General features: G+C 38.6%; 1 protein-coding gene and 2 non-coding genes across 3 annotated transcripts; all 3 read right to left on the bottom strand.

Annotated features, from left to right (window-relative positions):
* Positions 1-1289: 1289 nt before the first annotated feature.
* On the bottom strand, positions 1290-6861 carry LOC130555294 (uncharacterized). The gene is made up of 11 exons (XM_057335392.1): positions 6542-6861; positions 6285-6365; positions 6042-6152; positions 5857-5934; positions 4970-5730; positions 4541-4868; positions 3610-4411; positions 3270-3479; positions 2430-2944; positions 1881-2312; positions 1290-1298 (listed from the first exon to the last, which is right to left on the bottom strand). Exons 6-11 carry the CDS (start codon positions 4820-4822, stop codon positions 1290-1292), a joined length of 2250 nt encoding a protein of 749 aa, XP_057191375.1. The 5' UTR covers positions 4823-4868; positions 4970-5730; positions 5857-5934; positions 6042-6152; positions 6285-6365; positions 6542-6861.
* Positions 6862-8274: 1413 nt separating this feature from the next.
* trnap-ugg (transfer RNA proline (anticodon UGG)) lies at positions 8275-8346 on the bottom strand. Its single transcript has one exon. It is a non-coding gene; the product is annotated as a tRNA-Pro (tRNA).
* Positions 8347-8860: 514 nt separating this feature from the next.
* Positions 8861-8932, bottom strand: trnaq-cug (transfer RNA glutamine (anticodon CUG)). Its single transcript has one exon. It is a non-coding gene; the product is annotated as a tRNA-Gln (tRNA).
* Between the last annotated feature and the right edge of the window lie 16473 nt (positions 8933-25405).

Genomic DNA, 25405 nt, shown 5'->3' with positions numbered 1-25405 from the left:
AATTGGGACAACCCCTTCGTTGGGTCTCATGTGGATACAGACATACAGCTCTGGTCACAGGTGAAAGCTGGGGATGAATTGTCTGTATTAGAAGGGGAAGAAGAGGGGAGAAAAGGGGAAGAAAAATATGAGGAATTCAGGAAGTTGTAGGTTCGAATCCACACGTCACAAATAGTAATTTGATTGTATCGATTGTTTCTTTTCTAAGCTTGATTTTGTAAGTAATGTGTGTATTTGATTTTATCAATTGTATCGTTTCTAAGTTTGATTTTATTGTTGGAGTAAACAATTTTAATTCATTATAACATTTTATCCATAATACCAAATGCATTTGCCCAAATGCATTTATTAAGGTAATCATTTCCTATGGCAGCAGAGGCAAAATAACCACCTTATTACTGCATTCACACTATATTGTAATATACTATTTCATTCAGCCTGCAAAGGAGCAGCTACCTGACACTGAATGTCATTAAATGCAATAAAACAAATAAATACAACACACCAGTCTTCTTAGAGAAATAGATTTATTAACTATATACATATTTAGACAAATGTGGAAAAGTACTGAATTCACTATAACAACAAAAGAACAAAATAATATAAAAATAAGTGTTTTATGTACATAGGCTACATAAAATATAAGTATATAAAAAGATATCTATATATGCACTATACTTAAATAAATACATATTAATATACACTACCGTTCAAAAGTTTTTAAACAGCAATTTTTTAAAGAAGCCTCTTCTGCTTCATTTATTTGATCTAAAATACAGCAAAAACGGTAATATTGTGAAATATTTTTACAATTTAAAATAACTGTTTTCTATTTGAATATATTTTAAAATGCATTTTATGTCTGTGTATTTTCAGCATCATTACTTAGTGTCACATGATCCTTCAGAAATCATTCTAATATTCTGATTTGATGCTTAAGAAACATTTCTTATCATTATCAATGTTTTTCAGTATTATTTGATGAATAGAAAGTTCAAAAGAACAGCATTTATCTTTATTTTAAGCTTTTGCAACATCCCTATACCGTTCAAAAGTTTGGGGTCAGTAAGAGGTTTTTTGGAAAGAAATTAATACTTTTATTCAGCAAGGTTGCATTAAATTGTTTAAAAGTGAGAGTATAGACATTTATAATGTTACAAAAGATTATATTTCAGATAAACACTTTTCTTTTTAACTTTCTATTTATCAAAGAATCCTGGAAAAAATTGTACACAACTGTTTTCAACATTGATCATAATAATTTATCAAACAGCATATTAGAATGATTTCTAAAGGATCTGTCACACAGAAGACAAGAGTAATGATTTTCCAACAGAAATAAATAGAAACTGTTATTTTAAATTGTACAAATATTTCACAATATTCCTTTTTGGCTGTATTTTGTTCAAATAAATGAAGACTTGGTGAGCAGATAAGATTTCTTTTAAAAACATTTAAAAATCTTACAGTTCAAAAACGTTTGACGTAGTGTATATAAATATATATAATAGTTAATTGTTGTTTAATATTTATTCAATATTCCCATATGTATTATAGTATAGTCTGCTAAATGACTAAATGTATACATATCTTTATACATACTCACATATACACATTTTGGTATTTTACTTAATATTGTTTCCTCTACACATAAACTTTTCTATAATAATAATAATAATACTACAAGATAAAAAGTGCAAAGTATAATACTTTAACATTAACTATATGGCTGGAAATTAAAGAAAAGAACAGAGCCAACCAAGAGAGCAAAATGATTGTATCACAGTGTGACAGTATTCACACAGTAGTGTGTTATTTTCTCATATTCAGTAACCACTGCTCCTTAGTAATTGTTTCTTTATTTGGGCAAAATATTTTACCTTTGTACTGGCTATGGCCAGTTTCTTGTGTATTGACCACAAATTGACCACACTTTCTCTCCGCTGTTTTTGGGGGCTTCGGTGGATGTTACACAACCTTATAAAAATCATTTCAACAAGGCGACAGCAATTAGGCCACTGTGCTGGAGAGCCGCTAGAACCCAAAACACATCTCTTTGTGCTGTCTACACCAGGAGTGAAGACTGCTTTCTTTTTAGGGGACCTGAAACGTCCTGTAAGTAGCCTGTCTTGATGACGAGCAGCATACATCACCCTGTCTTTATCAAATTGGTCCAGGTTCTGCCACAAACCCACAATGGTCGCAACTTGTTGGTTGGTAAGTGTGAGGCTCGCCTGTGTGCGCAGCTCCACCAGACACTCCGCCAACTCATCCACCCGGTCCATTCCAGGAATACAGTGCTCGTCAACAGCCTGGAAATATATAACTGTTGGTTAGGTAATTACATGCTGTTAAGTACGTTTGTGGATTTGCTGCTTAAGGGTGAATGACTAAATGAATGACAATTGGTCTAGAAAAGGAACTTTTACCATTGCTGAGGGCAGTGGTATAGCTGATGGAGTCCGGACACTGGGCACTGGTGGAGCCTGGACACAGGGCAGCGGTGCAGCTGGTGGAACCTGAATGCTGGGCAGTAGTGTAGCTGAAGGAGTCTGGACACTGGGTACTGGCAGTGCCGGGACACAGGGCAGTGGTGCAGCGGGTGGAACCTGGGCGCCGGGCAGAGGTGCAGTTGGCAGAACCTGAATGCTGGGCAGTAGTGCAGCTGAAGGAGTCTGGACACTGGGTACTGGTGGAGCCTGGACATAGGGCAGAGGTGCAGCTGGTAAAACTGGTGAACCTGAAAGGACTGGGTCATCTGATGCCACAAGATTTGCCACTGTGGCTTCCTCTCCCAACAAATCAATGAAACCCTCATCCTCTTCCACTTGCTCCTCCACATCTATCTCCTCCAGCAACTGAGAGATCCTATCAGAGGTAGGGCACATGTCCTCTAGGGGCTGACTATTCTGCCTCAACAAGTACTGCACTCCAATGAGCTCCCCTGAGGAAATATTTGTAACAGGAAACATTTTTAAAGGAAATTATTCAGAAATTCTAAATTACAGTAAATATGTTTTGTTGTCAGCATCTGCATGAACAAAAAACATGTCATTCAGAGGGCATCATAAAAAGACAGGATTTCTCTATATTCTAGTATGCATTTTATTTTCTGCCCTGACACCTAGAGCAAAGAATCCAGTGTACAACAATTCTGGTAGTATAATTTTCTCTGATCTGTCAAAATGACACTATTATTGTCCAGAAGCACTTGTAATTTTAACAAAAACATGCTACATCGTGAACTGCATTTAACAAAATATCTTTACCTGTGTGTACTCCAGGTGGAGTGAAGTTAGGGACCAATTTCCGGCCATACAACTTATTGTAGTTCTCATTGACAGAGTAAACTAGCTCCCCTGTGTACGTACGCAGGGTTGAACCTCCACCTGCAACAGCAGCTGCAGCCCGGTCCAGATTCCAGCGTAACAAACCTTCCAGGAGGTAAATCTGGAAGTTCAGGCTGTTTGCGCTGTTCCCTAGAAAAAAAAATAAAAAGCCAAACATTGTTTTGAGAAATTGCAAAAGAGAAAACATTATCTGTTAACTGCAAATATCTAAATAAATAGGAATTAGTGGCAAGATGTGGTATATTCTGTCATGACAAACCAGGAATAAATCTGTTTAGGTGGCAGTGAAATGATTCAAGGGATGTGGAGCCTCTGGCACACCGATACGTTTTTAGAACCATCCCGCCCTTGATTAGGGTTCCAGTTTCTGTGTAGAGCAGCACATCTGGAGGGTCCTGAATACAGGTGACGTGCCGCCTCTGGACATGCCAGATGTGCTGCATCCTCACACTGTCAAGGAGAGGAATACCAAGGGCATCATTCCCCTGGCCACCCATGAGCTCTCTGATGAGCATATCAAGGAGGCGGATAGTGGTTTCCTCTCCTCGTGTTCTCCTCCTGCAGTGTTGGGCCAGCTCATCTTTGCTTATATGACGGTCAAGCTCTGCCTCCGTCATTGCAGGCCAGCCCTGTTGGGTGAGTTGCTCCCTCTTGGCCTTTCTCAGCAGAGTGAGATCCCCTGCGTCCCACTCAAAAATACAGGACGACAACCTAGCCATAAAAGTAGGGTACAACTGGTGGGCATCTGTGGTGCATCCTACTGCCAGACGTCGCATAAAATGCCAAATGTCTAGACGGACGATGACATCAGGCCAGCCGCTGAACCGCCTCTTCAGTTTAGTCTCTCCCACTTCCTTGCAACAGTCACAGTCCACATACAGGATAGTGGGAGGATCAACACCAGCTCTCTGGTATCTCTCCATGAGCCCTGCAGCCATGAGGTCTAACCCAGCCCCTTCATTTGCAGTCAGGACACTCATCAGCACCTGACCTACCTCATTGCCTACTGAGGTAAGCCACTGTGCTGTGCCTTTCGCAGGCCCACTCAACTTCTTGGTGATCTGAAAGAAACAATAAACATAGCAAATAATACAACATACATTCAAATCAGTAACATTGACAAATAAAGCTCTTTTGGTATACCAATACATTATAGATAAGGGTACAGTCATTAAACCAGCTCCTCTGACCTTCTTAGTTGAATCCATTTTTATAATTGATCCGTACGTGGATGTGATGCTGGCCTTGATGTGATCGAGTCTGTTGAGGATGTCCTGGCTGTATACAGTGAGGAGCCATTTGTAGCTGGGTACAGGAGCAAGCGGTGGTGGTTCCTGGAAGTGCAGTGGATCCAGGCCAGGATTATCCAAAAAGGCCACACACTCTGATGTGTACCGAGCCACACGTTTTAACCACTCCTCACTGTGGTTCTCCCTCAGCTGGCCGATGATCCTCACTGGGCCATTCCCCATGCCCCTCTCACGCAACAAGCGAAGAACTCGAATGTCACAGGCATACCTTGGCAAAAGGTATTAATTCAAGTATCTTATTTTCAGGTATCTAGGAAATATTTCTCAAAAAAGGTAGCATATGAGTGAACATGACTGCAAAATAATTACTTGCGTGTGAGGATGACCCTGAATTCAGATCGATGGGCCAGGTCCAACTGCTGCAGCACAGCATGACTCCAGGACAGGTAGCTGGTTCTACACCTGGTACAGATTAGGGTCTCTGTGACCAGGTTGTAGTATCTGTCGATATCTAACACCTGTCATACCCTCCTGTGCAGACCACCACCACACAGCTGTTGCCGGGCACAGGCAGGGTTAGTACACTGGAGCCGCACCTTCCATAGCCTATATGGCATCCAGAGCAAGAGCCGCTGTGAAAAAAATCTAGCAGGTGTTGGAGCTTGGTGGTACAACAGGGCTGGTTGTGGGGGGTGATACCACAACTGTAGGTTTTCACGCAGCTCCAGCTTTCCCTTTGCACCAACCCTAAAAAGTGCTTCCGACACCCACTTCTGGTCCTGCTCTGGCATTGTCTGTGGCCACAGTAGTGGGAGATCCGCAGGGTCTTCTGGCTGAGATGAGACCTGCTGATATTTACAAAAACACTAGTTTAAGTATAAGCTACGACAGCATTAAATGACAAAGGCATGTTCATATTTTGAATGACATCTTACTGGGCTGCTCACAACAGCAAACTCAGAAATAGTCGATGGTGTTGCTGTTTCTTTTATGCGTTGTGATCTCTGAGCTGGAGGAAGGAAGAAGGTAGAGGAGGACTGGATGACAGGCCGATGAGGTTTGGGGGATGGAGGAGGACGAGGATCAGAGGGTGGGCTAGAAGCTGCTGCTGAACTGGAGTGCTCTAATGTCTGTGGAGTCAAACATTATGATCATCTATTAAGGGGATCAATTGCAAATTGTTTTTTAATGAAATAAAATGATGTAGTGATCATGTGATGATGTCTTGATAAAGTCATGATGTCTTTCATATTAACCTGAGAGGTTTTCCTCTGGGTGCTCAAATTGGGTTTTGCTGCTGCCACATGTGAGCCTCCAAACCTTGACTTTTCAAACTGAAAAGGTTTGTCATAGTCAATGATATCAAAACCCTAACACTATAGGAAAAGGTTGAGATGTTTCAATGTCTGCATTGATACCTGCAATAGTAAGGTCTGCTTACCATTGACAATGTCAGTTTGGCCATCTTTGCAGAACGTGACACATCACTGATGGAGGGTGTGCTTTGAGCAGGTGTGCTCTGTGATGCATCCACTGTGACTGGTGGATGAACCTGTAATACATGCACAAAGATATACCAGACATAATATTATAAAGTCTTCTTAATGTGATTTCAGATAAAAAGACACATTGATATTGCAAACAGATCTATTTATGCAACTTGAACTAGGCTAATTGAAGTTACCTTGTGAAATCCACAAAAACAAATCTGAGCTTCCTTCAGAAGGGTGGTCTGCCCCCTCATTTGCAGAGGGCACTTTTCTATCTGTGAACATAAAGTATAGCTACGACACTGTTGTCCACGTTATCTCAAAACAGCCATAAGTCATCATAATTATATCAATATTACATTGTATTTACATATGTAAATAATCACTTATTTAAAAATCGCACAATGTATTATCATACGAGTTCACACATGAATCTGGCAGCATAATTTACCTTCTGATACAACTCATGCCATCTTTTTTGTCGGGGAGAAGGTCTATTCCCCTCCCTAGATGGCCAAACTCCTGTTCGGGCAAAACTCTCCAGACGCGCAAACCAGTTAGCATCGCTCATGCCTTTGTGTGACTTAGCTGAAGCCATATTGTTGCCTAAAACAATACAGAATATGTTACACTAACTGCCATTGTAGCCCGACAACACGGCATTAACCCTCCTTTTGTGTTCATTTCATGTTAGCTAGTTTTGTGTTCCTGGTCCAAAATGACTGCCACATTATAGCAGATTATGAATCCATAATAATAGATATACATGTAATGTTCACAAAAACTTAAGTTGATAAAAAAAGATCTATCACAACATTAGGTGAATATACAGTACAAGTTTTGAACTCATGTTTGCTATTTATGGCCTGTATGCCTCATTGACCTGGGCTCATACAACTCGTTTTTGATTTTAAAAAAGCATAATGTATGGATTATTTTGACTACAACAAATACTAAGATTAAATATATTGTGCTATTTCAACTGTGTCCATCTAATGAGGACATTTGCCTGAACTCAATTTTATACACTTATTGTAGTCTCCTCCATTCACTTCTAATGACTGGTCATTTTTGACCAGGAATTCCACAGGTGATAAACAAGGTAAACAAAACACCCAAAATTTGATCAACATTATCCAAATTTATTTTGTTTGTTCAGATGCCCTATGTGGACAAAGTCATGGAACCTCATGACAGATTAAATAAACTACATTTTCAGAGAGAAAACTTTAAATCGATCAAATTCGACTGGAACACAACAAGAGGGTTAACAGTTACATTTTGTGCCAGTTTAATTTAACGGTGATGTTACAGTAGCCTATAGCTAATAAACAAAATAAGATATACAATAAGATTTACGTCAACCCCCACTGCTAACAGACCATCGCCATGTCCCATGAAGTAAGGTTAACATATCAGATATGCTTATGTAATTACAAGTAAATTAGGTAACGTTACCTATCAAAAAATAAGGTTTGCTAACTGAAGTTACACAAAGTCAGACAACACCGGCTAAAATTATTTACATTACAAATATATAACTGTTAGCTGTTAGGATCAATGACAGTTAACGTTACCTGATCCAGTTGACTGAATTCTGACAGCTGAGGTAACTTTAATCGTAGGCTAATTTTACGGAGCCAATCTTGCTATTCATAAAATAAGCCATTTCATTAACAAAATATAAATAACATTCCCGAGCGAAATATAAATAACATAACTTACCCGAGCAAATAACATTCCTAGAGCGGAGATTGGATGGAATGCGCTCAATGATGGATAAAAATGGACTACGTGCGGTGATTGGTTTATGAAAAATGGACCTTGCAATTTCATTAGACGGCCAAAAATGGACTTTGTGATTGAATTGGTTTTTTAAAGATGGAACTCGGCATACTATTGGATTTATTTTACAGACTTGTGGTTGTCAGGTACCGCCATTTCGGCCACGTCGACTTGCGCAGGCCTGTCCGCGAAGGACCCTAGGCGCAGTAGCCATGAGTGATGGACAGGATGCAAGAGAAAAGTCAATGGCCCGTATGGGGAAAGAAACCCGCGACCTTGGCGTTTTTAAGACCACGCTGTAACCAACTGAGCTAACTGGCCACGAGGCTCATGTTTTCACGTTCTGGATTTGCATAGCGCTCTTCAAGCGTCGTGCCGTTAAGTGGAAGACCTAAAGCAGGGCTCGTCCGGGATTTGAACCCGGGACCTCTCGCTCCCAAAGCGAGAATCATACCCCTAGACCAACGAGCCGAGCGGTGTTGCGTAATTGTGATGTCCAGCCCCGTGGGAAAGGTGTTTCCACCGCCTGTGAGCCCCGTTTAATTGAGCCGAGGCAAAGTGCGTCTTTCGCAGACAACGCCGGTGAATTAGCTCAAATGGTAGAGCGCTCACTTAGCATGCGAGAAGTAGCGGGACCGACGCCTGCATTCTCCACGTCAGTGGCTTTTGGAGCCTCCTTCACGCCTTTGTGCGCCTTAGCCCTCTCTATGCTACCTGTCGAGGCTCACCGCTGCAGAAAAAGGTCTTCGTGTTGATTCCTGCTCATATGTTCATTCACAAAAAGCCATCAGGGTCAGGTATCGCTCCTCGCTGTGGCACCTCGACACAAATGACAAGAGTCTCCCACATGGTACGTGCGTTGCTCTTACACAAAGCAACGTGATGCAGGAGCTTCACGTCCGAAGACAATCGAGTTGTCACTTAAGATTCCACACGTTTTCTTGCAGTGTTACTTGCATTTTCATTTTAAGCCAGTGTGCACGTGAGGTCCCACCGAGATTTGAACTTGGATCGCTGGATTCAGAGTCCAGAGTGCTAACCATTACACCATGGAACCCGGTGTTGAGGGGTTGCCGACCCGCCAGATCGCAGAGTAAAGGCCGCTCGGTGTGGTGACGGCAAAGAGCTCTGCTCTAACGAGAGCAAAGCGACGGACAGAGTAACGCTTGCCGAAACCCAGGATCAAACCAGGGACCTTTAGATCTTCAGTCTAACGCTCTCCCATGTGCATTTACAATTCAGAGCACTCAAACTAATCATCAATTAATCAGTATTATTACTTTTTTATGATAAATGTCAGATAATCAAATGTCATGTAACTTGTTTTTAAGCATTTCTGTCTTAGTGCACAAGCGTTCTTTCTGAAACACTATTACACCACTGAATAAGTAACTTTACTGAAGCCGAGGATCAGGAGCCCAACTAAAGCAAACTCTGATCACAACAATGGTGATTTTTGTGGGCACAAAAGTGATATTGATTCAGTTCATTAACATTCAGGACTTGCAACCTGACTTGGACTCGCCTCTCTTGACTTGGGACTTGATTGGGACTTGAAAACAATGACTTGGTCCCACCTCTGAACAATTAATGGAAATCACAGCAAGAACACTAAAAGCTTTCCTGTAGCTCAGTGGTAAAGCATTGTGTTAACAACGCAAAGTTGTGGTTCGATCCCAGGGGATTGCACATACCTATGTATAAATGTATAGGATATAATGTAAGTCTTAAGCGTTGCCAAATGCATAAATAACAGTATTATATTGTGCAAATTATAATGTCTTTACAGTAATAAACTGTTGTTGCAGATTACAGTAGGTATGTGTAAAATTACAGCTATGTGCTGGCAAATATAGCTGCCAGTTGTTTACTGTAATTTAACAGGGAATTTTTTACAGTGTAGTCATTCGTTCGTATCAAGGAGTTGTTGCATGTTATGTTTTGTGTGTCAATTTGACATTTTTTTAAGTAAAAAACTTGTAAAATAAATAGTTTCTTATCAGTTTTTGCTTGTAATCTGGGCTCTGCTGCATCCTTTGCTCCAGACTAAGCAGCCGAAGAAGGTTTTTGAGGGGCAGAGAACTTTCCTCAATATCTAAACACAGCACTTGAACCTCTCGCAGCTGCAGCAATCTCAGGATAGTGGTTTGTTGGTCCAGGACCATCTCTACTTTGGTTAATACCTCCCTCAGCATGGCTATGACAAAGAAGATAAAATATTTAAAAATTATATACACACTTATAAACTATTTAACTTATTTCATAGTTTTAGTCCTTATCTATAAAAATTATATTCCTGAGGCTGTTAATTGTCTGCCACCAATAAGTCCCAGGCAACAAGGTACGTATCTAATGGTGGTACGCTGCTATTACATCACTTTTTAAATAATTTGCATACAATGGTTACCACACGAGACCACAAACAAGCCATGGTCTCCATACGAGACAATGGGGACCAACGGTTTTCTTTCTTTTACTAGCATTCTTCAAAATATCTTCTGTTGTGTTATGCAGAAGAAAGAAAGTCATACAGGTTTGAAATGACAAGAGTGTGAGTAAATGATGACAGAATTTTTATTTTTGGGGTAAACAACCATTTTAAGCTGTTTAAAACGACATAGAACATGTAAATGTAAAGAATGTAATAAAATCAGGAATGTCAAAATTAAAGGTTAAAACTGAATTTTGAGGTTTATTTAACATAAAAGAAAAGACACAGCTGAATTTAATAAGCTGTGCATATGTCAAGATATAAATGAAATCACTGGCACAAGTGCAGAAGCGGCACTGCAACAAATTTGTCTTGTTTTGGTAGCCTCACATATTTCTCAACATGTTCAAATAAATGAATTGTTTTCAGCCGTGACGAGATTTTGCCAACCAGGTAGATTCCCAACTGCAGTGAATTCAGAAGAGCAGAAACATTATCCTGAAGTAGTTGATGAAAGTTGATGATCTTTAGTTTGTCGTCAACAAATAACAAAGTTCTATATTGTTTGCCTTCTATAGTACATGCAGTGGCGTAGCATAAAACATTTTTAGGGTTGAGGAAAACCCAGTGCATGTGATCGGTTACTGACGCAGGATTGCATCCCTCTGTGTCTTCTGTGCAGTGAGCTGGGTAGGGAAAAGCAGCAAGTTCCGTTCCGATTCTACACTGTCAGAAAAAAATGTGTCAGATTTGTACCTTTAGGGGTACAATGGTTGTCACTGGGGCAGTACCCTCAAAGGTACACATATTGTACCTTTCCACATGGATGCCCAGACAGCAAGCAATCATTGAATCAATGTTAAAAAATAACTGATTGGTCAATGTTAATTGCATTGAATCAATATCACTTTTGCACCTGCAATTAATGTTGAAACAAATCACCATTATTGTGATCAGTGTTTGCTTTAGTTGGGCTCTTGACTCTTGAGTTTAATGTGAAGTTTTCTTTACTGTCTAACACATATGTTGTGCCAAAGAAAACTAAGATCCAGTGACATCAGAAAATGATCATTATTTCATCACAATGAAGTTCTGTAAGTTACTTTTGAGTGTGGTATGTTATTAATATGTGAATGTGGAGTTATGACACAGTTTAAAAAGATTTTAGCACTTTTATAGACAATTTCCAGAATAAATGATTTTCACAAAACTGTTACAGTTCTGAATCAGTTCGACATGAAGAATCGGTGTATGAATCAATGGTGACAATCAACAGAAAGAAAGCTTCATGCTGCAATGCATGCTGGGTAACATCATAGTACAAAACTCATTCATGACTCCCAGCATGCATTGCAGTTGATCTGTTTATCTGATTTAGTTTGATGATTGTCACCATTGTTGAGATTCATACACCGATTCTTCATGTCTAACTGATTCAGAAAAGTAACAATTTTGTGAAAATAATTTATCCTGTTAGTCGTCCATAACACTGCTTTATTCTCTTTAAGCTGTATCATAACTGCACATATTAATAACATATCACACTCATCACTCATTGTGATGAAGTAACAATCATTTTCTGATCTCACTGGATCTTAGTTTTCTTTGGCACAACATATGTGTTAGACAGTAAAGTAAACTCAACATTAAACTCAAGAGTCAAGAGCCCAACTAAAGCAAACACTGATCAAAGATCGTAACTTATCATACCTGCAAACTAGTCGCTTTTGGGCAAAAATCTATGTGAATCGTGTTAATCCGAAGAGTTTTTTTTTTTCCGTGGGGGGTTTTAGGAGTCCACCTGGAGTCATTTGGCCAATGTGGGAATATTTTTCAGATAAAAGTATGATTTAATTATCAATATAATCAATAAGTGTTTTCTTTCATTAAATCATTAAGCTGTGTGCTTTTGTCATGTGCTTTCTATTTTACTCAGTGGAAAGTTACTGTGGCAAACGGAGTGAGACAAGATAAGTGGGGGTTGGAACCATAAATTATCTAACACACACACACACACACACACACACACACACATACAAGAAATGTTATGAATCAATCCACTGCATATGTTTTAAGTATAATCATGAGTTGTGATGTGTTTTAATGAATCATAGGATTAAGAAACAACGCTACATAATTAAAAGCATTAGATGATTTAGTGTTTTCTTTTTACTAAAAGAATGTTAAGAATGTTGGTATGTTGTCCGGCCACAAGAAACTGTCTCTAGGAGACCACTCCCCAAAAGAAACTGTCCCTAGAGAACATTCCTCAAAACTAGCGACTGACCACAGGATGTATGTTTTGAGAAGATGTTTTTTTTCAGGAACTAAGAAAAAGGACAGAGTCAGATAACCTGGTTCACGGTGATTGGTGGAAAGGGAGCAGCACTCCTTAAAAGGCAGAGGAGGAGTCAGAAGATGCGAGCGACGTCACATACTGAATAAATATGGGAGTTTTTGAATAATTTGGGTTGTTGGCTTGTGGTGGAGTGAGGAGATCGTCTGACAACCCAAAGCTTTGTTACTCCTTTTTACATATTATAATAAACTTCTAATCGATTTTGGAGAATGTCTCTGTACAAATTTTTGAACATGCAGGACTGCCTTAAAAGTCCAACACGGCTGAGCCTGGTTTCTCCCGAGGTTTTTTTTTCTCCATTATTCAGCATTGGAGTTTGGGTTCCTCGCCACAGCAGAGCAGTGCAGTGTTGGCTTGCTCACCGGGAGACTGCATTCATTTATTTATTAGATATTATTTATTATAATGATCTTGCTTGGTCTATAAACACCATGCACTGTGCTGTGTTTTACCTTTCTGTGTTTTTCTTATTTGCTCCTGTAAAGCTGCTTTGGAACAATGCACATTGTGAAAAGCGCTATATAAATAAAATTGAATTGAATTGAATTACTATAGATAGGCAGTAGCCTACTAGTAGATCGGGTAGGATATTTAAATAAATAAATAAATATTATAAATGTATGAATAGTCCACTGATTCCAGGCCACTTGGAATTGTCCCCGTGCTCCATGTCCATTCCAGGGCTGATAGTGGTGAGCTAAGCTGCCAGTACAAGAAACAATTATTTTTTTCTTGATGATGCATAAGAGATCTATGAGATCAAATAAATTCACTTAATCGAGCAGATGAGTGGACTGTGCTGCAAACATATAAAAAGTATCTGCATTTCTTGCTTTGGTCTTCGTCAGAAGCGACTTGCACCACCTGCTGGTGAAGCGGTCTGGCAGCAGGTAGAGATCATGCATTGGCGGAATCGGCGCTCTATTGCTTCTCCTGGGATTCCCGGATGTGAAACTTTGAATTTCAAGTCGAATTTGAACCACTGAATTTGTGGATTCAAATTTTTAAACCGAAATAATATGGACTGAAAATTGTCTGAAAAGGTGAATTTTGATTATTGAATTTTTAAACGGTGAAACTGTGAGTGAAATTTTTACATTTGAAAAAATCACAGCTTATGCAACCATGTTGAATTGCAGAACCTTAAAATGCGAGCACTGTTAATACAATGCATGTTTTTTTTTTCAGTTAGTGCTATTCAGCACGTCTTTTTGCTTCAAACACATTTGTCTCTATTTTACTTCCATAAAAATGACAATCCCATTCCCCCCTCGTATGGCTGTCACCTTTTTCACCTCTTCCAATTTTGCAGGTCTGAAAATCTTACCCAACTGTTTTGTAACCATGGTAACTTAAGTTAGGAGCTCAATTAGTACACAAGCTATTACAGGACAGCATTTTGTAAGTGCATTGTCTTAACTACAGACAGGAAAGGGGCATTATAGAAACTACAGATAGTAAAGGGGTATTACAGAAACTACAGATAGTAAAGGGGCATTACAGAAACTACAGATAGTAAAGGGGTATTATAGAAACTACAGATAGTAAAGGGACATTACAGAAACTACAGATAGTAAAGGGGTATTATAGAAACTACAGATAGTAAAGGGGTATTATAGAAACTACAGATAGTAAAGGGACATTACAGAAACTACAGATAGTAAAGGGGTATTATAGAAACTACAGATAGTAAAGGGGTATTATAGAAACTACAGATAGTAAAGGGACATTACAGAAACTACAGATAGTAAAGGGGTATTATAGAAACTACAGATAGTAAAGGGGTATTATAGAAACTACAGATAGTAAAGGGACATTACAGAAACTACAGATAGTAAAGGGGTATTATAGAAACTACAGATAGTAAAGGGGTATTATAGAAACTACAGATAGTAAAGGGACATTACAGAAACTACAGATAGTAAAGGGGTATTATAGAAACTACAGATAGTAAAGGGGTATTATAGAAACTACAGATAGTAAAGGGACATTACAGAAACTACAGATAGTAAAGGGGTATTATAGAAACTACAGATAGTAAAGGGCATTACAGAAACTACAGATAGGAAAGGGGCATTACAGAAGTGTCCCAACTCGACAAAAAAAACTAAAAACTGTCAGCACATCTTCAGTTACTGATAGATGATTCCACTGACCATTCACATCTGTACTGTATGTTAAGAGTCTGTTGCGTTTCACGTGACGATTTAAAACATGCGTGAGTCAATGCGCTGACAGCTTGAAAATGCACGATAGTAAAATTCTTATGTGACTATGTGATTGTTATGAATATCATTGTAAAAAAGAAATTGATCATCACTGTCTTTAAGTCGTAATGTAGAAATCTTTTTTCTGACCACTTAAGGTAAAACTTCCCAGAAGAAGGTTCCCTGGAAGCAGGCAGAAGTGGAGGCCGTAGAAAGGCATACGAAACGCTTCATAACATCTTGCACTGTACCACTGAAGAGCGACTGCGAAAAATGTCTACAAGCGGAACCACAGGCCCTGAAAAACCGGGACTGGAAGAATTTTAAGTTCTATGTATACAACCGCTTCACAGCATATAAACGAAATATGCAGTGAAAATGGTCGCGTGGCATATAGCGGTTTGTTTAGATAAGCCCATTACAACTTTTTTGACCTCCATTTTTGTTTACATTTTAATGTCTCATTTTAGTTTTTTTCCACATTAGATTGTGTCAATTTAGTTATTGTTTTCATTCAAAAGTCTGTTTTTGTAGTATAAAATTAACACAATCGAATGGGGAAAAAACTAAAACAAGACACTTGTTTATTTTGAGGGTCATTAGACCTTATTTGTTCATTTTGTTTGTTGAGTTGAACAAACAATTTAATTAAAATTTGGGAATTAAATTCTTAGCTAACAAAAGTTATTAATATTAAAAAAAAGTTTGACCTCCTTTTTCACAGTTTCCATATTACATATTTTATAAACGACATGTTAAATTCACAACATTTTACTCATTTAACCACAATTATTGCACTTTGTATTATATGAAAAAATAGGGTCTGTGTTTTCTGGAAACGAGTTACAGAATTTACACAGAATTTGCACAATATAGGAACTCCCCAGAAGGATAAATATCACATACAATTTTGAAATGTATTTTTTGGGGGGGGGATCAACTGTAAACTTGAAATAGGAGGTTCAAAGTTTAAGCATTCGTTTGTCAAAGAACATGTCTAAATTATTTCGTTCAGCCTTGACATGGTTGACAGTTTGTCTAATATACGATTTAGAACATTACTCACTTTTAAACTCAGTTGGCCCAAGAAAAATGCTATAAAAAACGTGAACGCGATCTATTCCATTGCTGATGTATAACGTCACTACTGAATAGGTTTAATATATGAATAACCTTCAATATACGTCCCAAGTAGTCAATATAAAAATGAAAAACACACGTGTATGATTTTAGTACATTTATGTTACTCCAATAAATTACTAAAAACAAATTGGAAATATTTAGTATGTGTGTGTATAATGACTTGTATACCAATAGTAATTGTTTGTATTCAGTCAACACCCAGTTGGAGAAATACCTTTTATACCTTTAACACTTGTTTTCTTGTAATTTAGTAACCTGTATTCATTTCTCACATGACTCTTCACTAGAGGTTACACTAAAGTCAGGCGATGATGGGTGATATGGTGGTGGTGGATTATAAAGAAAAGAAGCATGAATCTGACTTATCTTCTGGGGAAAAGTGTCGAAGTGGTGAAAACATACTACGCTGCTACTTTAGGTGGATACATCAGCACATGTGACTCACAACATGAAAACATTGACCTGTAAGGATGGCTACAAGACTGTTATTGTTATAAACTGACTGGAGTCAACCGCAGAGAGGAGGATGACAACAGTCAACTCAAAGCACCCTTTCCACACAGCTTATTTTGGAGAGTCGAGAACCACAAAGTGATACTGGACATCTTTCTTGGCCTCGGAGCAGACTGCTCCCCATCATTCCTGCAAAAGCACAACAAAATTATCATTACAATCTCATCTACTTCAACTTGTTACTCTGTACTGTGAATGTTTTTAAATGCCCCTATATGATCTTGCTCATTATCTTTTGTTACTGCTTCATGTCTAGTCATCTGATCCAAAACTGTAATTAAATTACAATGGGGACAGTCAGTTTTATAGCTGAATGGTACGTTAACTCTGTGACTCTTTTAATTTTCAGCTAAACGTTCTCACAGTACTAGCATATAAACTAGTGTTATTATTGGGCTTAATGTGTATAAAGCTGATTGATTCATGCTTTAATCCACAAGCAATCTTGATGCTTGTACAGATTTGATAAGATTAATAGATATTTGGTATAGTTGAAAAGGTTATTCACTGTATTTGTATACAGAAGAAGTTGGTTTGTACCTGTAGTAATAATTCTAAGCCAACAAGGAATTGCTATTGAATATTCGAGAAGATTTGTTTATTTGTGTTGAGGGAAGTATTAGTTAAAATATCAACTGTAGCACATGATTTGGACTACTAGGACCAGCTACGCTTAACTGTGGGAAATATTATTCAGAGAATGAATGAAGTAATTACTATATAATCAATAAGTGAATTTCATTAATAATCATTGCATTGTGTTTGTTTAAATGTGTTTGCTGTGTTGCTCAGTGAAAATTCTGTCAAGATTAGACTGTTTGTAAAGAAAAACAGGAAACTAGCTTAACCGCAGAAGAGGAACTATACTGTGTGTACGTGCAGAATCATCACAGCTCGTTTTGACGAGTCTAACCAATAACACACACACAGAGTTATGAATTAATCCAATGCATATGTTTTAAGTATAATCATGAGTTTTGATGTGTTTTATTGAACCATAGGATTAAGAAACAATGCTGCATAATCAAAGTATTAGATGATTGAGTGTTTTTTACTGAAAGTATTTTTACATGTTGTCTTGCGATATGAAACTGTCTCGAGAGGGCACTTCCTCAAATTAGCAAAGAAATATGTTGCAAGAAACATGTTGTTCTTTAGAAGCTTTGTTACAGAGATATGGAGCCAGATGAACGTGGTATATGGTGATTGGTTGCCGAGGGGATACACTCCCACAATTACAGAGGAACGCCCTGAAGATCGAACGACGTCATATACTGTATAAATTTGCATGTCAGGAAATAATCTGGGTTGCTGGTTTTTTGTGGCGGAGTGAGGAGATTGTCTGGCAACCCAAAGCTTTGTTATAACTTTTTACATCTGATAATAAAACCTCATATTACTTTTGAGCAAATTGTCTCTTCAAATTTCTGAACATGCAGGACTGCCTTAAAAGTCCAACTAACCTTTTATAAAGTAAAGAAATGTTCGTAGTGAATTAAAGTCATTTGTTGTCTAAAAGTAAGTAAGAGTATAGTTTATAAAGGAAGTTTACGCACCAAATCTCACCTATTAGTAGCTTTAAGCTTCATTCCTACAACCTACAGCAACCTTTGAAAAATAAAACAAACATCAAGGTAAATGATGACAGGTATTGGCAGAATATAAATCGATTGTAGTAGATTGAAGTGATTGTAATGAGTGGTATGGTCAATGTTTTAATTGAGTGATGAAATTGTCCCTTGCAATCTGATACAGTGTCAGAACCATAGATGTATAAATCAGGTCAGAACATTCTCAGGTGGCATTTTGAGAAATGTTTAATGTCTGTACACACTGAGTGAATATTATTAAACGAAAGAATGGTAATACTATCTGGTGTAAGACTGTTGCCTGTATAAAACCAGGGCGCGCAGGCTAATCTCACATCAAAACTAACTTTATCGCGATGAGACAGAGATCATAAAACAACTTAAGTTAGTTTAACAGACTCTAGAAGCTAAAGCTACTATCTAAGGCTAAGCTATCAAGCTACTAGCTATCAAACTATACAGAGGTATCACTACTGTACAGTAGCTCAACGTTACATAATTATATTAAAACATGAATGGTTACACACGAGCTATCCACATTTATGAACTTAGAGGATTTATAACATTAAATAAGGTATTAAAAGAGCCAAAGTACCTTGCAAATGACGTGTTGCTCTTCATACCCTACCCCGCTCTGGCGGCCTATGAGGGGGAGGTAGTGGGCGTGGCACTACGATTGAAAGTGACCAATGAAGAGAGGTCATTTCATCCTGGAGTGTAGAACGCCCACTGAGATACAGCCTTATTCGCAGCAAAACTTTTCAGACCCGCAAAAAAAGACAGCAGAAAAGAAGCAACATTTGTAGGTTTCGTAATAAAGTTTTTGAAGTGCACAAAGAAAAATGAAAAATTTCAAAGATTTGCACACAATGCAAAAATTTTGATCAATTTCGGAGTTTTTTTGCGATCTTTTATTTTTTAATTACAAAATAATTAGTTTTACTTTCAAACACAGAATTTTTGATTGAATAAAAAAGACACAAAAGTAATCCATAGAGATGTAGCCAGACCTCTGCATCTCTCCGTTATGAGGTATTCCGTCTCCTGTCCCTGCTGAATTCAGGTGAAATTTATTACAATTATTATAAACAAAACCAACTTCAAACGTGTTTAAAGAACACTCTGAAATTAAATATTAACAAATATATATATATATTTGACCATTGGACCAATACAGGTCACTCATTGGGCTAATTAGGTTACTTACAGTATAACAGAAAATCAACTGTTACTCAAACAACCACTATCAATCATTAAGATGTTTAGTGTGATTGTATAAAAATGATGTAAACATGGCAGTACTTCACCTTTAATTTTTAGGACACTATTTTAAGTCTCTTCTTTTCCTTTCGGCTGTTCCCTTCAGGGGTCGCCACAGCGAATCATCTGCCTCCATCTCGCCCTATCCCCTGCATCCTCTTCTCTCAGACCGACTACCTTCATGTCCTCCTTCACTACATCCATAAACCTCCTCTTTGGTCTTCCTCTTGGCCTCCTGCCTGGCAGCTCTAACCTCAGCATCCTTTTACCGATATATTCACTCTCCCTCCTCTGAACATGTCCAAACCATCTCAACCTGGCCTCTCTAACTTTGTCTCCAAAACATCTCACATGTGCTGTCCCTCTGATGTACTCATTCCTGATCCTATCCATCCTCGTCACTACCAAAGAGAACCTCAACATCTTCAGCTCTGCTACCTCTAACTCTTCCTCCTGTCTTTTCTTCAGTGCAACTGTCTCCAAACCATACAACATCGCTGGTCTCACTACTGCCCTGTACACCTTTCCTTTCATTCTTGCTGGTACTCTTTTATCACACAACAGACCTGACACTTTTCTCCACCCATTCCAACCTGCCTGCACACGCTTCTTCACCTCTTTTCCACACTCCCCATTACTCTGGACTGTTGACCCTAAGTACTTTAAATCCTGCACCTTCTTTACCTCTTCTCCCCGTAACCTCACTGTTCCACTTGAATCCCTCTCATTCACACACATGTATTCTGTCTTGCTGCGACTAACCTTCATTCCTCTTCTCTCCAGAGCAAACCTCCACCTCTCTAGACTTTCCTCCACCTGCTCCCTGCTCTCACTACAGATCACAATATCATCCGCAAACATCATAGTCCATGGAGATTCCTGTCTGACCTCATCTGTCAGCCTGTCCATCACCACCGCAAACAAGAAGGGGCTCAGAGCCGATCCTTGATGCAGTCCCACCTTCACCGTGAACTCCTCTGTCACACCTACCGCACACCTTACCACTGTCCTACTGCTCTCATACATATCCTGCACCACTCTAACATACTTCTCTGCCACTCCAGACCTCCTCATACAATACCACAGCTCCTCTCTTGGCACCCTGTCATACGCTTTCTCTAAATCTACAAAGACACAATGCAGCTCTTTCTGACCCTCTCTGTACTTCTCCACCAACCTTCTCAAAGCAAATATCGCATCTGTAGTGCTCTTTCTTGGCATGAAACCATACTGCTGCTCACAAATGCTCACTTCTCCCCTTAGCCTTGCTTCCACTACTCTTTCCCACAACTTCATTGTATGGCTCATCAGCTTAATACCTCTGTAGTTTCCACAACTCTGCACATCTCCCTTGTTCTTAAAAATCGGCACCAAAACATTTCTCCTCCATTCCTCAGGCATCCTCTCACTCTCTAAGACCTCGTTGAACAACCTAGTTAAAAACTCTACTGCCATCTCTCCTAGACACTTCCATACCTCCACTGGTATGTCATCCAGACCAACCGCCTTTCCTCTCTTCATCCTCTTCAAAGCTCTCCTAACTTCACCCTTGCTAATCCTTTCTACTTCCTGCTCAACAATAGTTGCCTCTACTACTCTTCTCTCCCTGCCATTTTCCTCATTCATCAGTTCCTCAAAGTCGGGCTGTGCCGATAAACGATATCATATCGAATCGCGATAGAATGTATTTCAAAAACGATGATAAGCTATTGCATTTTGACTCGATATGGATTAATCTTACAGTCTAACAGAATGCAAGAAATAAACACAACAACAGTCAGTCAGCGTGCAGCTTTTATCAATGCGCGTCAAAGTACAAAGTCCATTTCATACTGCACTTGGCAAAGAAAACTCGACATGAGGAGGAAAACATTGACTGGAAGCGGAAACAAAGGTGAAACTAACACTCGAGCTTGTCATCACGCGGTTTATCAAGTGTCTTATTTTTTTTCGCAATCGCCGGTTAAACAAAACAAATTTGAGGCCTAATTGCAAGCGAGTTACTTCGAAACTCAAGCACAAACGTTTTTATATCCATCGTTAACATACCTGCTAACATGAGCTGGTGCATATGAAACAAACCAGCGCTGCCATGTACAGATTAGAGATGTAATGAAGTGAGTTTGTGTGCACATTAAAATATTAAACCTTGTATGTAAGATGCTTGCAAGATTAAAGAAATGTACTACAGTTTATGTGAGATGTCTTTAAGGTTCACTGAATGCATTGAATGAATCCAACTACTCGAGCAAGACATTATTGCAGCGTTATGTATGTGCGCAGGTGCTGAGCCAATAGCGATCGAATGTACGCAGTAACGGAGCCCTTTCATTGGTTGAATGTACTGAATGAACACTCCCTTTACTTAACGAGTCAATGGAGTCAAAATGAGACTGAATGAACTGGTACATGTTGTTTATGGCCTAATATCCTCTGTGTTGCAACAGTGCATTAATTTAATTGAATTTTAACTGGTTAAAGGTTAACTTTTGTTAACAAACTGTATTTAAAATAGATTCTTTTAAATACAGTTTTTTTATTAAATATATATCGAAATAAATATCGTTATCGATCAATATAGAAAAAAACTATCGAGTTTACTTTTTTGCCATATCGCCCAGCCTAGGTTTAAAGTATCGGCACTTCCATCTTTCCCTCACCCTCCTGTCACCTGTTAACACATTTCCATCTCTATCTTTAATCACTCTAACCTGCTGCACATCCTTTCCATCTCTATCCCTCTGCCTCGCCAACCGATACAAATCCCTCTCACCTTCCTTACTATCTAACCTTGCATACATAACCTCATAAGCTTTCTGTTTGGCCTTTGCAACCTCTATCTTAACCTCACGCTGCATCTCCCTATATTCCTGTCTACTTTCCTCTGTCCTCTCACTGTCCCACTTCTTCCTAGCTAACCTCTTCCTCTGGATACTCTCCTGAACTTCCTCATTCCACCACCAAGTCTCCTTGTCTTCTTTTCTCCTTCCAGATGATACACCTAGCACCTTCCTACCTGTCTCCCTGATCACTTTGGCTGTAGTAGTCCAGTCATCTGGAAGCACCTCCTGACCACCTAAAGCCTGTCTCAACTCTTCCCTGAAAACAACACGGCACTCTTCCTTTTCCAACTTCCACCACTTTGTCTTCTGCTCTGCCTTTGCTCTCTTCATCTTCCTCACCACCAGAGTCATCTTACACACCACCATCCTATGCTGTCTAGCTACACTCTCTCCTACCACTACTTTGCAATCGCTAATCTCCATCAGATTACAGCGTCTACATAAAATATAGTCCACCTGTGTGCTCCTGCCACCACTCTTATATGACACCCTGTGTTCCTGCCTCTTCTGAAAGTACGTGTTCACCACAGCCATCTCCATACTTTTAGCAAAGTCTACCAACCTCTGTCCTTCTGGGTTCCTTTCCTGAAGACCAAACCTGCCCATCACTTCCTCATCCCCACTATTCCCTTCACCAACATGTCCATTAAAGTCTGCGCCTATCACCACTCTCTCACCTCTGGGAACACTCTGCATCACTTCCTCAAACTCGCTCCAGAATCTGTCTTTCTCCTCTTGCTCACAACCTACTTGTGGAGCATAAGCACTGACAACATTCAACATCAGCCCAACATCACAACATTCACATCACTGAACAACATTCAAGCATCACCAGCCATGGAAGTAAGTATTTAAAAGTTAACGAGAGTGATTGATAGTATACAAGATAATGACTTTTGTTTTGAAAAGAAATGAGTAAAGTTTACCTCCTTAGTTGTGTCTCACGACCACCATCTCCACGTTTTTCATTGTAAAACGGAGATCAGGGGCTGGGATTCCCTCGGAAAGAGCACGGTAATATCGTTCACGTACAATTTGGTACAATAAATCTATGCATGTATATTCGTGATTCGTGCAGGAGTATGACATATAAAAGAACATTGAATAATCGTGCCATACAACCGTTTTTATACACTTAAGACCAAACATCCCTTAGACATTTTATAAATACACTTAAATATATCCAAAGTAATGCAACTGTATCTAATTTAAGTGTAACAGTTTACGTTACCTTGTAAAGTGGACCGTGCCACTGAATCAAACTGCTCCATAAATGCCATCTGAATAAAAAAAGATGAAAAGACTGCAGGTTACTTTTCCTTGGTTAAGACATGAATTAGCTAAATGAAAGAAATAAAAATAGTAACCTGTAACGTTAGTTATCTTATCTTTATATCGCACAATTTCAACATAATAATTGTCAGGCCGTTTGTCTTTCATGCAAACATTCATAAAAACTACATCATTTGAAACGAAAGTAAATACAAAATACTACTACTAATAATTATTATTTTAATATTTTGTCTCACATACCTTTCAGGCGCTCGAAATGGTGAAAGGCGCGAAAAACTGGCGGGCCGCTCCAGTGGCGTAAATTAGGACGGATCCATAAATCTACATCTGTAGGGTTTTGCATGAAACTTGTTAAAATGATAACAATCATAGCATTTCAAAATAAAATGTCTTTGAATTTGCTAATATTTCCTCGTAGTACTACTTTCCATGAGTGTTTTACATCTAAAAGTAAATGCAGTGCTGTAAAATGCTGCAATGCAACGAAACGATTTCACCTCCGTTTTTATGGAATATTCCGCCACCTTGATTGGGCTTAAAGTTTTCATCACTTCCTTTCCTCTTATTGCTCTCAGTAGGACAGTCAGACACGGACGGAGAATGGTTTGAAAATCATAAGACTGATTCGCTTTTTCAAAGAAAAATGATTTGGCGTTGTGTTATTTGCTGCTTGTTTGTGGCATTGTCATTAAGAGCGTTGCTGAGTCACATAAACACTGTGCATAGTTCAAGCCGGCACTGTAAAAAAAATCCGTAAAATTTACGGTGAAAAACTGGCAGCTGTGGTAGCCAGAAATCCACCGTAAAAAATACGGTTGCAACGTTATTGGTTTTACGGGATTGCACCCACTGTACCGTATATTTTACAGTTGATAATTTTCTTTTTTACGGTTCATAACTGTCTAATTTACTTGTTTATGCTGTTATAAAAACAGTTTATAACTGTCAAATTCCAGGGTTTACATTGTATTAATTACGGTTCATAACCATCTTTTTTACAGTTCAACACTGTCTAATTTAAATGTTTACATTGTATTAATTACGGTTCATAACCATCTTTTTTACAGTTCAGCACTGTCTAATTTAAAGGTTTATGTTGTAATAATTACAGTTAAACCCTATAATTATTTGCTAAACATTCAGATTTAACCTTTAAGAAACTATTAAAATTACTGTTAAACTAATTGATAAATATCTTACATTTGCAAACCTAAATCAAATCATCAAAACCCATCAAAATCTATAAAAGACAAAGACATCAGTGAGGTCCCAAGTATCTTTAATAAAGACTGGCAGGCATTTAAGACAAAATATTAGTGCATTTTTCTGTTCTCGTGTTTCAACTGGTATACAGTGGTTTAATTAAAATCGTTCAGTCCAGTCTACATTTAAAGTGATGCTTCACCCAAAAATGAAAATTCTGTCATCATTTACTCACTCTCTTGTCATGTCAAACCTGTACTGTATATATTTCTTTGTTCTGCTAAACACCAAGGAATTTATTTGTAAGAATGTCATTTACCAAACAGATCTCATCCCCCATTGACTCCCATAGTATTTTTTTTCCCTACTATGGCAGTAAATGAGGGATAAGATCTGTTTGGTTACTGACATTCTTATAAATAGCTTCCTTTTTGTTTAACCGAACAAAAAATGTATACAGGTTTGGAAGAACCTGAGAGTGAGGAAATGACAGAATTTTCACTTTGGGGAGAACTATCCCTTTAAAGTGATACTTCATGCTTAAAATCAAAATTTCCCCATGTTTTACTTACCCTCACGGCATCCTAAGTGAATGTGACTTTCTTCTTGAAGAATAATGCAATCAAAGTAATAATACCACGTATTCTTTGACTTCCAAGCGGCAGAATGTGAGTGAATGGGGGGGATTT

This window comes from Triplophysa rosa, linkage group LG6, assembly GCF_024868665.1.
Source record: "Triplophysa rosa linkage group LG6, Trosa_1v2, whole genome shotgun sequence".
NCBI classification, from domain to species: domain Eukaryota; kingdom Metazoa; phylum Chordata; class Actinopteri; order Cypriniformes; family Nemacheilidae; genus Triplophysa; species Triplophysa rosa.
This window is presented reverse-complemented; position numbering and strand designations above follow the sequence as displayed.